This window comes from Olea europaea, chromosome 16, assembly GCF_002742605.1.
Source record: "Olea europaea var. sylvestris chromosome 16, O_europaea_v1, whole genome shotgun sequence".
In the NCBI taxonomy this organism is placed as follows: Eukaryota; Viridiplantae; Streptophyta; class Magnoliopsida; order Lamiales; family Oleaceae; genus Olea; species Olea europaea.
Genome location: NC_036252.1, coordinates 6,453,225 through 6,466,087, shown reverse-complemented (window position 1 = coordinate 6,466,087; position 12,863 = coordinate 6,453,225). Strand labels below are relative to the sequence as shown.

The 12,863-nt window shown below is 33.7% G+C and overlaps 1 protein-coding gene across 1 annotated transcript in view; it reads left to right on the top strand.

The window, feature by feature from the left end:
* Window positions 1-1,078, top strand: part of LOC111411921 (calmodulin) — a 2,433-nt gene extending 1,355 nt beyond the window's left edge. Inside the window, exon 2 of the mRNA XM_023042592.1 lies at window positions 370-1,078. Within this exon, the coding sequence (XP_022898360.1) occupies window positions 370-743 (374 nt within the window). The 3' untranslated portion in view covers window positions 744-1,078. The remainder of the gene's footprint in view (window positions 1-369) is intronic.
* The last annotated feature ends 11,785 nt before the right edge of the window (window positions 1,079-12,863 follow it).

The window sequence follows — 12,863 nt, the reverse complement described above, 5'->3', positions numbered from 1 at the left end:
AGCATTATGAGTAATGATTTGCAACTGTATACATTTGAAGCATGCAAAATCAGTCATTTCAAAATGCATTGGTCTTATTGTGGAGTGAAGGAATTCGATTGCTACTTCCTTCCATTATTATTGGGTTGATGAAAACTTTCAAACTGTTTCTTTCTATTACCCAAGTTCGAAGCTGCAGTTGCATTTAAAGTTCTAATAACTCATTTGCATCTCTTTTACACATCCGCTTTTTTGGCTTTCCATCAGATTTTTGTACCTGAATTTTTATTAAATTGATGTTAGTTTCATTTAAACAAACTTGCATATGGCCTATAATTTGCTATTGCAACTGCCTGTTTCGGTTATAATTACATCTGAATACTGCTACAGGTTGCATTACGACCAAGGAACTTGGGACTGTGATGCGCTCTTTGGGACAGAATCCAACTGAGGCTGAGCTTCAGGATATGATCAATGAGGTTGATGCTGATGGGAATGGGACAATTGACTTCCCAGAATTTCTTAACTTGATGGCCAGGAAAATGAAGGACACTGATTCTGAGGAGGAGCTTAAGGAAGCTTTCCGGGTCTTCGACAAGGATCAGAATGGCTTCATTTCTGCTGCTGAACTTCGCCATGTCATGACAAATCTTGGTGAGAAGCTCACCGATGAAGAGGTAGATGAGATGATCCGCGAAGCCGATGTTGACGGTGATGGGCAAATCAACTATGAGGAGTTCGTCAAGGTGATGATGGCCAAGTGAGAACTGAACAAGACAAAACTCAATCTTGAAAAGTATTAAATAGACCCAAAAGTGGAAATAGGGAAATTAAATTTGACGAGATTTCTGTTTCTGGTTAAGACGCCCTCTCTCCTGTTTCTGGGTGCTAACCTATTTTCCTGTTTGCATTGTTTTAAGTGCTATTCTTCAGTTCATGCATGTTTGCTCTGTCCCTTGTTTTGACATTTTGGGTTGTTAAGTATCTTTAAGTTTCTTTGACAGAGAACTTTCACTTATTTTCTTATCGGTGACCAGTTTCTTGATATACTTACAGATATACACTTGTGTTTCCCTATAGATTTTCTGGATTGAACTGACCTAGTGGTTTGCTGTTCTGAACAACGTCCTTTGGATGTAAATTGAATTATTTCTTATGTCTGTATATTTCTCGTGTCAAATTCCACTTCACCGTATAGCAGTCTGATAATGTTTGGTCTGAGCATCTGGATCTTGTACGAACATAAAGATATCTGGTCATCCTAAGGCATCTTACTTCTTTATCTGGTCATCCTAAGGCATCTTACTTTTATAACTGTTCTGTATACTCTGCCTCGATAGTACGTAGGAGAAAACAAAACCAGCAGCAGATAGTCCCATGCTAAACGAGTTCTTTAGTGCAGGGTAGGTGTTCAACTGAGGATGTTGAGGGTCACTAAGAATACAAATTGCCTAGCAATAGTAACCTCTTTTGCTTATATACAACGTTCTAATATTTGGAGGACAACTTTATGTGTGTGTCTTTGTTCATACCATGTTTCTTTGAGTACTAACATGCCTCGGAACATATTTATACTGTAAGATCCGTCTATAGTGATACCCTATATACTAAGAATATTCATATGGTCGTAAAAAGTTTTGATCCCAAGTTGAGTAAGTTATTACAAATGATTGACTCCATGCTCCGATAAGAGATTTTTTTAGATCAGTCTTGAGCAACTTGCCTCTACTTAGTAATAATTATTTGTATATTGCATAATTTTTAGAACTTGAAAGAGAAAAACATTTACACAAAATCTTGGACTTTCAAGATGACTCTAGATATTCTGAAACATGTACTATTTTTTTTTTTTATCAAAAATGCTCCTCATCCAGACCAAAAAAACAGGTGTAAAAACAGGGGGACCTAGCCCCCGATTTCAATTGAAATCAAGGGCTGAGGTGGGTGTCACCTCTGCCCTTGTTTTTAGGTCTGGGGCAAGCTTCATTTTTTATTTAATTATCTCTCTCTCTATTATCAAAGTTTATAACCTTGTATTTGACATGTTTCAATAATATTATTAATGTAGTGCATAATTTACTTCTATACTAGCACTATGGATAACTAAGCCCCTGTTTGATCCCCATTAAATTAAATTATATTACATTCCATTTTTCTCTTTCCTATTTTCAACCACGCAATCTTTCATAAAATAATATTACACGTAAATCAAAAATTTTTCTTTCTTTTTCAACCACTCATTTTTCTAAAAAATATTATTCCCTCCATTTTCTTTTTTAAGTAATGGGCATCAAACAGGGGCTAAGTTAATGTAGTAATTTTTATATTAAATTAATAAAATTAGTTCAATCCCAATAATATACCATGCAGTGAGTTTATTGTTGTTAATTATAAATTTGTGCGCTTATTCTCGCCCATGCGTGTTAGCTAGGCCCTGGTCGTATCTTTCAACTTGTCTATTTGGGACAAATCATCTCTTTTATGTATTTTTACTCGCATGCGCCCTTTGTTAAAAATCAAATTTTTAATAAAAATTATAAAATATATAGCTGAAAACATTGATAAAATTTGTGAATTGCATATTTAATATGATTGAAATTAATCATTAATTTTAATTTAAATATTGATCATCTTCTGAGCTAAAAATATAAACATAATTTTTAAAAATTTTATCTAACATTTTCTCTTTATTTGGTTCTAAAATTTAGATTTTTATTAAAATGAAAATTAATAATTAATTTTAACTAAATATTTCATGATATTCACAATTCACATTTTATTAACTTTTATCAGAATTTGTAAAAGACATTGATTTTAATCTCTACCCAAAAAGGTTCATTTGCATAAAAATTCAAAGTTTTAACGAGAAAATAAAAAGGGCTTACGTCATTCATATCTTAATAATTCAGTGTTTGCTTGTACAATAGTTACTGAGACAATCTCAAACCATAATTTCCTTTTGTTCCGTCCTGTCAGATGTATATGAAGCATTGTTGTATTACTCATTTATGACTTGTTTGAGCTATATTATTTATAAAAAAAAATATATATTTTTCAACAATAATTTGACATCATTTCAATCACATTTTTTAATAAAATAATATTACACGTAAATCTAAAAAAAATCTTATTTTTTAATCACACATTTTTCAATGATTTGACATGAATAATGCATTTTTTTCTTAAAATGTGGCTCAAACATGGGTTTAGATTACAAACCAATTAAAGAAAATGGGGTGTATGATTAACTTTTCTTTTGTAAATTTTTTTCAGGAACAGATAAGTGGAGTTGAGGTGGAACTTCCACAGAATCGGGATAGCTTGACTATAGCTCGAGTCTGGTGATGGAGGAGCCTGAAACTCTTCCACACTATCGAGGTTTTCTGGAACATAATCCTGTCGAAACAACAAATGATTTAAGAAAAAGATCCCAACTTAACTTCAGCAGGAAAACCACAAAATCAACTATATAACTTGCTGTGATTTGTTGTTTAAAAAAAAGTTTCATGCTACCGCATGGCTATTATGGCCTAATGCCGACACCAAATGGTCTCGGCATGGGCAAACCATGCGACCGCATGGGTTTGTATCATGTGGTCACATGGTGCAATTATTTAGTCATTGGATGTCGTTTTCTCCCGTTGTAAATTCAAAATTGGTGGCTTTTGGCTTAAAGTTTGGTACCATTTCGTGAATATGGTGTATGCCTATATATATTGGATCTATGTTGAAGGCAAAAACATCACAAAAATATCAAGGTTCCATATTACTTTTAAAATCAAATATAAAATTTTTTAAAAGTCATATTCGCATTCATTCTTTGTGTTCTTCAAGTTTTCTAGGATTTGCACTTGTATTTTGGTGCTTAAATCCATGCAAGGCTTGTTATAATCCTGTAAATCATTTGTCAACAACCTTCGAAGCACTCAAATTCATAGGAGAAGGGGCAAATATCATTTGAGGACAACGATATCGTGTTCAAGCAATTCGTTGATACAAATTTGTGATTTTCTTGTTATTGGCATTTCCGGTTCATATTTTATGATTTCTACTCAAATCCATTGAAATTTCTCCAACAATCTCAAACGATAGCTCTGCAATGGAAAGCGAGACAACGATGGAGACAATCAAACTCATGAATCAAGACTTGGTACAGTTAGATCGGTTCGATGGAACGAACTACACTCGATGGAAAAACATATTGAATTTTTTTCTCACTGCACTAAAGATCTTCTACATCCTAGATCCGGAATTGGCGCCACTACCGGAACCAACAAATAGAGAAACTGAAGCGGTGAGGAATGAAAGACAAAAGCGCCAAGAAGATGAGTTAATATGACGCGGTCACATTCTCAACGCCTTATCAGATCGCTTGTATGACTTATATACAAACACAACTTCAGCAAAGAATGCACTCGAAAATAAGTATAAAGTGGAAGAAGAAGGTACAAAGAAATTTTTAATTTCTAAGTACTTCGATTTTAAATTTTTAGACAATATTCTCCTTCTTCCTCAAATACATGAAATGCAAGTAATTGTCAATAAGTTGGAGGCGGTGAAAATTGAAGTACCGAAAACCTTTCAAGTGGGGGCTATAATTGCCAAACTTCCCGGAACTTGAAAAGAATACTTGAAGAAGATAATGCATAGTTCCGAATATTATTTTTTGGAACAATTGCAAAAATATCTTCGGATTGAGGAAGAGTCGGGACTACGTGATAAAAATGATTCTCATGAGGCCACTTCCAAAGTAAATGCTGTAGAAAATTTCGAACCGCCAACAAAATCCAACAAAGGAAGCTTTCGAGGAATCTTAATAAGTTCAAGAAGAAGACCAAGAGATTGTAAACACCAGAAACACTACGCAAAAGATTGTAAACACCAGAAACACAACAACTCCGAGGGTAAAGTAAATTCCGTCCAATAAGACAAGATAGTGGCCACCGTAAGCGAAATAAATGCAATTAAGAAAAAGGTTCCCGACAGGTGGTATGATACTTGTGCCACGGTGCATGTATCATATGACAAATCTTTGTTCAAAAAATACAATGAAGTGGATGGAGTCCAAGAGATCAAAATGGATAACGAGGTGCGGTCCAAAGTAATTGGAAAAGGAAGTGTAGAAATTATTTTCACTTTTGGAAAAAATGTTACTCTCACAAATGTACTGCATGTTCTGGATATGAATAGGAGCTTAGTGAGTGAAAATATTTTGGAAAAATCGGACATTAAAAGTGTCTTTGAGTCCGATAAACTTTTATTATCACTTAACGAGAAATTTGTTGAAAAGAGCTATTCATGTGAAAGAATGATCAAACTTTGTACTATTGACATGAAATAAATAAAGTTGATTTTGCTTACATGATTGATTTATTTTCTTTATAGCATGCTAGACTAGGTCACATAGGTAAAAGTACAATAAAATGCATGAGAAATTGTGACTTAATTTCATATGATAAATATGATGCCATTAAATGCAAAACATGTGTAGAAGCAAAAATGACTAAAAAGCCTTATCAAAGCGTTAAGAGGACTTCTAACATATTAGAATTAATTTATTTCGATATATGTGAATTGAATGACATGTTAACAAGAGGTGAAAATAGATATTTCATAACATTTATTGATGATTGCTCAAGATATACTTATGTTTATTTAATGAAACACAAATATGAGGCCTTTGATTTGTTTAAAATTTATAAGAATGAAGTTGAAAATCACTTAAATAAGAAAATAAAGACCTTAAGAAGTGATAGAGGTGGTGAATACTTTTCTAGTGAATTTAATGTATATTGTGAACATGGCATAATTCACCAATTTTTTACACCTAGGACACCCGAACAAAACGGTTTGGTTGATAGAAAGAATAGAACCCTAGTAGAAATAATTAATGTTATGCTTATATATGCTAAGTTGCCATTTAATTTATGGGGTGAAACTTTATTAAGTGCATGTAGGATACTTAATAGAATTCCTTCTAAATATACAAAGGTTTCTCCTTATGAATTATGGAAAGGAAGAAAATCGAACATTTGATACTTCAAAGTGTGAGGGTGTCTTGCTTATTACAAGAACACAAATTCTAATAGGATCAAATTGCGTCCAAGATGCATTAATTGTACTTTTATTGGATATGCTAATAATATCAAATCTTATAGATTGCTAAACTTGGAGACCAATGTGATTATCGAATCAAGTGATGTAGAGTTCTTTGAAGATTTGTTATCATCGAATAATGAATTAAAGGAAAATGTTGAAAACATCCCTAACTCAAGTGGAACACGTGATGAAATATCTTCTAAAGATATTGATAAGTCTAGTAAACCACGAAAAAGCAAGAGAACTTGAGTTGAGAAGTCTTTGGGACCGGATGAAATTGATTCTCAACTTATCTCCTTTTACTTAGTAGAAGGAATTGAGTTGAATGTTGTAAGTACAATTTCTTTTGTTCTACAAGTGGAAACCGACCCTAAAACCTATAAAGAAGCTATGGCTTCTCGTGATAGCATTTTTTGGAAAGATGCAATTAAAGATGAAATTGATTCAATAATGTCTAATAAAACTTGGGAACTTGTTGATCTACCACCGGGATCCAAACCTATTGGATGTAAATGGGTATTTAGGAGGAAATATAATATTGATGGCTCTCTAAATATTTTCAAAGCTAGATTAGTAGCAAAAGGATATCGACAAAGGAAGGAATCAACTATTTTGACACTTATACACCGATAGCTAGAATAACATCGATTATGTGACTTAGCTATAACATCATTCGGATTTAAATATAACAGTGTAGATAGATGTTTATATTCTAAAGCGTATGATGATTATGTGACATTTATACGTTTATATGTTGACGACATGTTGATTATGAGTAATCACATGGACAGTATAGAAGAAATAAAGAGGTTTCTATCTTCCACATTCAAAATGAAGGACCTTGGTCAAGTGGATACCATTTTAGGTATCAAAGTCACTAAAACTAGTGGGAGTTATCACCTAAGTCAATCACATTATATTGAGAATGTGATAAATAAGTTCAAACATTTAAATATAAAAGAATATATCACCCCGGTTGATCCAAGTTTAAAACTTGTAAAGAATGATGGAAGGGCGATTGCTCAATTGGAATATGCTAGTGCTATAGGACGTCTTATTTATGCAGTTCAATGCATAAGATCGGACATAGCCAATGCCATAAGTAAACTTAGCAGGTTTACTAGCAATCCGAGCAATAATCATTGGAAGGCCATTGGAAGAGTTCTTGGATACTTAAAAAGAAAACCAAGAACCTAGGCATGCAATATACTAAATTTCCGGCGGTATTGGAAGAATTTACCGACGCTAGTTGGATATCTAGCGCAGGTGAGATTAAATCCACTTCGAGTTGGGTGTTCACTCTAGGAGGAGGTGCTGTTTCTTAGAAATCAAAGAAACAAACATGCATAACACACTCGACTATGGAATCAGAATTTGTAGTCCTATCGGATACCGGGAAAGAAGCTGCGTGGCTTAAGGATTTCTTTTATGAGATATCTTTGGGATCGAAGAATATTTCTTCAATATCTATCATGTGTGATAGTCAAGCCACATTAGCAAAAGCATATAATGACGTATACAACGAAAAGTCTAGACACATGAGTCTTAGACATGACTATATAAGGAAGTTAATTAAAGATGAAATAATTTCCCTAAATTATGTAAGGTCAATTGAGAATTTGGCGGATCCTTTGACTAAACCTCTAAACAGAGATTTAGTAGCATCTACTTCGAGTAGGACGAGATTGAAACTCCTTCACTAAGAAGGTTCACCAGTGACAGCAACCTTACTTGTCATTACTCAAAAGGTAATTTACGGGTTCAAATGGTAAGAATAGGTCATTTGATATGTGAATAGTTGTAACATTATTAAAAAATCTGCAATAATCTCATCCTAATTAAATTAATGCTAGTTGTTACTGAAATGAGGGATGAGCTTTAAGCTCTTAATGAAATTCAGTGTTAAAACACAAGTACCTCTAAAGGTAATAGAGGTACTGGAAGAACTTCACCTAAACAATCTTCAAGGTGGTGCTGTTTTAATAGAGAATTGGAGTTTCTCTCTTAAAAGATTGTTGAAAAGGATAAGCGCAAGGCCATAAAAGCGTTAAACAAGTTATGAGGAACTTAAGAACACGTGGTACTCGTGTGTGTGTTCTTACCGGTATTGTCATATGGAATAACTGGTTCAAAGCTGCACGCTACCTTTGATTTCGACTATACTTTGTTTGAATAAAACTATGGTTAGTTTCAAATCGAAAAATATCTAATCCTTATGCATGAGTATCGTATATTATGAATATGAGACTTGTTAATTTTGAATAAGTGGGGGATTGTTGTGATTTACTATTCAAAATAAACAACAACAATAAAAAAAAATGGTTCATGCAACCGCATGGCCATGCTGAGACCAAATGGTCTTGACATGGGAAAATCGTGCGACCGCATGGGTTTGTAGCATGCGGTCGCATGGTGCAAGTATTTAGCCGTTGGAGGCCGTTTTCTCCCGTTGTAAATTCAAAATTGGTGACTTTTGGCTTAAAGTTTGGTACCATTTCGTGAATACAGTGTATGCCTATATATATTGGATCCATATTGAAGGCAAAAACATCAATGTTCCATATTACTTCCAAAATCAAATATCAAAATCTTTAAAAGCCATATTCACATTCATTCTTCGTGTTCTTCAAGTTTTCTAGGATTTGCACTTGTGCTTTGGTGCTTAAATCCTTGCAAGGCTTGTTATAATCCTACAAATCATTTCCCAACAATTTTCGAAGCATCTCAAATTCATAGGAGAAAGGACAAATATCATTTGAGGACAACGATATCGTATTCAAGCCATTCGTTAAAACAAATTCGTGATTTTTTTGTTATTGGCATTCTGGTTCATATTTTGTAATTTCTACTCAAATCCGGTGAAATTTCTCCAGCATAACTTACATGGACATCAAGAATATTAAAGACTGATATGCTTCACATGGAAGATCTGGATAATATATCACTGTTCCATTCACAATGAACTTATAATGATAAGTGCCTGATGGCTGGACGACGAGAATGTAATGATCCTTTCTACTATCTTTAGATGATTATACCTCAAACAAAGCCTCAACTTTCTACCTAATAATACCCGCAATCAATTCAAACTTCACAATCACCAATATCCCCAGTCCCCTCACATATCTATTGCAAATTCAAATAAGTAATTACTTGGATGATGCTTCCGTTGGAATGCGGAAGTGGAATTATCCAGAAATTAAAAATTCCTTTAATTCAATAAACATGAGATGTTTTATAAAAAATAAAGGATTCGAATTTTTACCTAAATTCGATGATCAATTCTTGAATTAATTCTGAATCACGAACTTCCAACTTTTTAATTTTTAGAACTTGATGCTTCAAACGGGTGGGTGTCTTCTTTTAATTAAATCAAGAAACTAATTTTTGAACTGGACAATTGAAAAAATCCAAAAAAATAATTTTCTCTCTCTCTAAATTTGAACACCATGAAATTATGTATTATTATTGTTGTTGTTGTACAATTTCATAGGATGTCTATATTTCATCTAATCTCTATTTATAGGGATAGAAAAGTTCTAATCCTTATAGAATAATAATTACACTTCAAATAGGAATTCTAATTAAAATTCAAGTAGGAGTTTTAATGTAAGTCCAAATCCAATTAATTTACATTTAGTTACACGTATAGTTCTAGAACTTCAATTACAATTATAATTAAGTTTACAACTTTCGTGATAATTCCAACTAAGTACAAAACTTTATTGTAATTGCAATTAACCTCAAAACTATTATAATCACTATAATTAAGTTTCAATACTTTATGAAACTACCATAGCGACCTGATCGAACATATATTATCCAAACTCCAATAATTAGATCATGTCTAATCGACCATAGACCACCCAATCTAATTATTAATCTTTGATTTTTTCGTTAAGGACAAAAGACTGAACCCTTGGAATATATAAGATTACAGAAGCCAATAAGTCTATAATACTTTTCTCTGACCTGCCGTATATGTATTTAATTCTCCTTTGAGATCCGATAATTAGGTACAAGTATAAATGATCGTTTTGTTCTTCTAATTATTTTCACTAACTTAAGTACCATTTTTTCAGTGGTCCTGTGATTAATTACAGATGTCGAAGTTTAGCCGTCTCTAAACAATTAGCTCAGATTTTTACCGTTCAACGAAAAATACTTAAAGAGTCGCTCTACCCATATTTCAGGACGACGGTTCTCGACACGAATTCATATTTTCCACTTCACTCAATCTCAAATTCCTAAATCGTCGAGATATTTGACAAATCAAATTGATCTCACCTATTGATGAATAAAAAAACCATCAAAATCATGAAAATATATATATAATCCTGTTAAGGGATTTAGATGAAATATACAGCAGTCTAGTGAAATTTAATTCTCTGCATAGTCATGCTATTGAATTAAATTTGACACGCAGTTCGTTCAATACACTCCAAGTGTACTAGTATCACCTTCAACTATTTCTATGATAAGGACAAATCACAAATCTGAATAGTGAATTGGTCAATACTATAAATTTTCAGTACAAGATGCCAATCCTTATACATTGGTTATGAACAAATTATTTATTATCAAAATATAATTTGTGTTACATTGTACTTCTCGATACAAGTATCCAACTTATATTATCTCAAGTGATAATAGACACTTTTATTTGTATGCTCAATAATAAATAATGTAAATAAATAAAATCACAACTTATGATTATTTTATCATAGCAAAATATGGCCACATAATCCAATTGCTTCTTGCCAAGATAGAGTCGGTGGAGACGACAATTACGGGAGATGAGAGAAATGGATGATGAATTCCCATGGTTATCTGTGAGAGGGAAAATCCATTTGAGTTTTCTAATTTGGATTTTATATTCTTATTTAAATTTTAAGTGTTTTGAGCTTTTTGAATTTTGGACCAAGCTATACGAACATAAGGGTTGACATAGGGGATGACCGAACATACACACATAGGGGGTTGGCATTTTTTAATTCACGCGGAACCCATGCACAATGTGAGGATAGGTCAACCGAGTTGTCATCAAAATTCGGGTAAAGTGGCTTTTTCCTTTTAAAAATGTATTTTCGAAAATGACATGCAAAATATATTTTATATATTTTAGAAAATTCAATACTGAAAACGAATTGAACACAACCTTACTTTAGTATAACTTCTGAAATAGCCATTTTCGCACAACTCCCCCAACGTCAACAATTGTCGTTGTAAGAATACTTTTCTCGTGCGCCCCGGGGCATAATCCAGTGGTGCAAAGGACAAGAGTGAGGTAGTCTCAGTCTTATTGACAGCCGCAGTGTGAAGGTTCGATTCCTGATATATAAAATTAGACTCTTTATGAGCACCAGTGTAAAAGCAAGCTCTTGTTCCCTAACCTATTGGAGCACATTTTGAAATCTACCTCTCTCACGATACTGTAGGGACGGGGCGGTGGGGGTTTTCAAGATTGGGGTTAAACCTTTAAGAATACTTTTTTCGTAATATAACAATAGAATATTTGTCGTTCACGTTAGTAAACTGACGCAGTGCCACAAAATAATAAATGTTGATCTATTTTGTCCATGAATATCTCTGTCTTTCAATGTTTGTGAAGTTGCACAAAGCCATAATGTTGGTCAGTTACGTCGGTGTCATTGCTTGGTAGTGATTGATAACAATTTCAATTCTCCAATTCAGTTATTGTTGGTGCCGGGCTTATTTGTGAGCGGTAAAGATGGTTGTTTGTGGGTGCATTTTAAATCACAAATTTATGAAATGGAAATGTAGTACAAAACCATAAAACCAAATAAGAAAATTAAAATAAGAAGGAGTAGAAAATGAAGATTAAATCCGAGGCAAGTGTATTCACTCTCTCCTTAAGACAATATTGCCCCGCTACGGTGCTCACGGTTGGCGGCAATTGTCTCCCAAGATACAACGGATTCGATTTGTGGTAGTAGCACTTCAAACCATAAATCCGGCGAACTTTCGACGAAGTTTCCCCTCTACAAGGAATATAATATATGAAAAGAGATGAAGAAGAAGAGAATTGCAATTTTGAGAAGAATGAATGCTCAATATGCAAATGGAGTACTCTCAAAGTCATCCAAGGGGTCCTTTATATAGAGAATGGAGTGGTGTGATGAAAGGATTTGAGCCAAACCATGCAACCTTCCAAACAGGTGCCACTATTCCAAAACCACAATTTCTCATTCATTTTTGAATTGGTTTATTAATAAACACCATTTCCAACAATCCCCCACATGAATGAAAATTCGAGTACATAAGTATCATGCAATGCAATGATGATGCATTATGCATTGTAGAGAGTAAGCGGAAAAACACTGCATCAGGTAAGGTAGCTTCTGGCTTTGACCCTCCCTTAGTGAAATACTATCGGACTTACTCGGCTAATTGGTAAACGTGATGTCTTGAACCACTCAGCCTTTGGGGTAAGCCAAGACAACAATACTCACACAGATGTCTTCCCTATTCCGTCGTTGTTCTCATGACTTGGTTCATTTTGGCCTTGAACCCTTCTTGGTTCTGCAAGTGTTTTGAGAATTTAAGCCTTTTAATAATTCTTATTGAAGCGGCCCCACTTCACACTTACATAGGTGACCTTCTATAAAGAGTATTCTGCCCTACTCCACTTGACTTAATCAAGATATAGGAATCATTAAAAGATTATCTTAACCTCTTCCAACTCTGCAGAAAGCACTTTGGTATCATAGGAATGAGTTAGGAAATTATTTCCTAAGTGCTTCATGGAATCCTCATAACTTAGT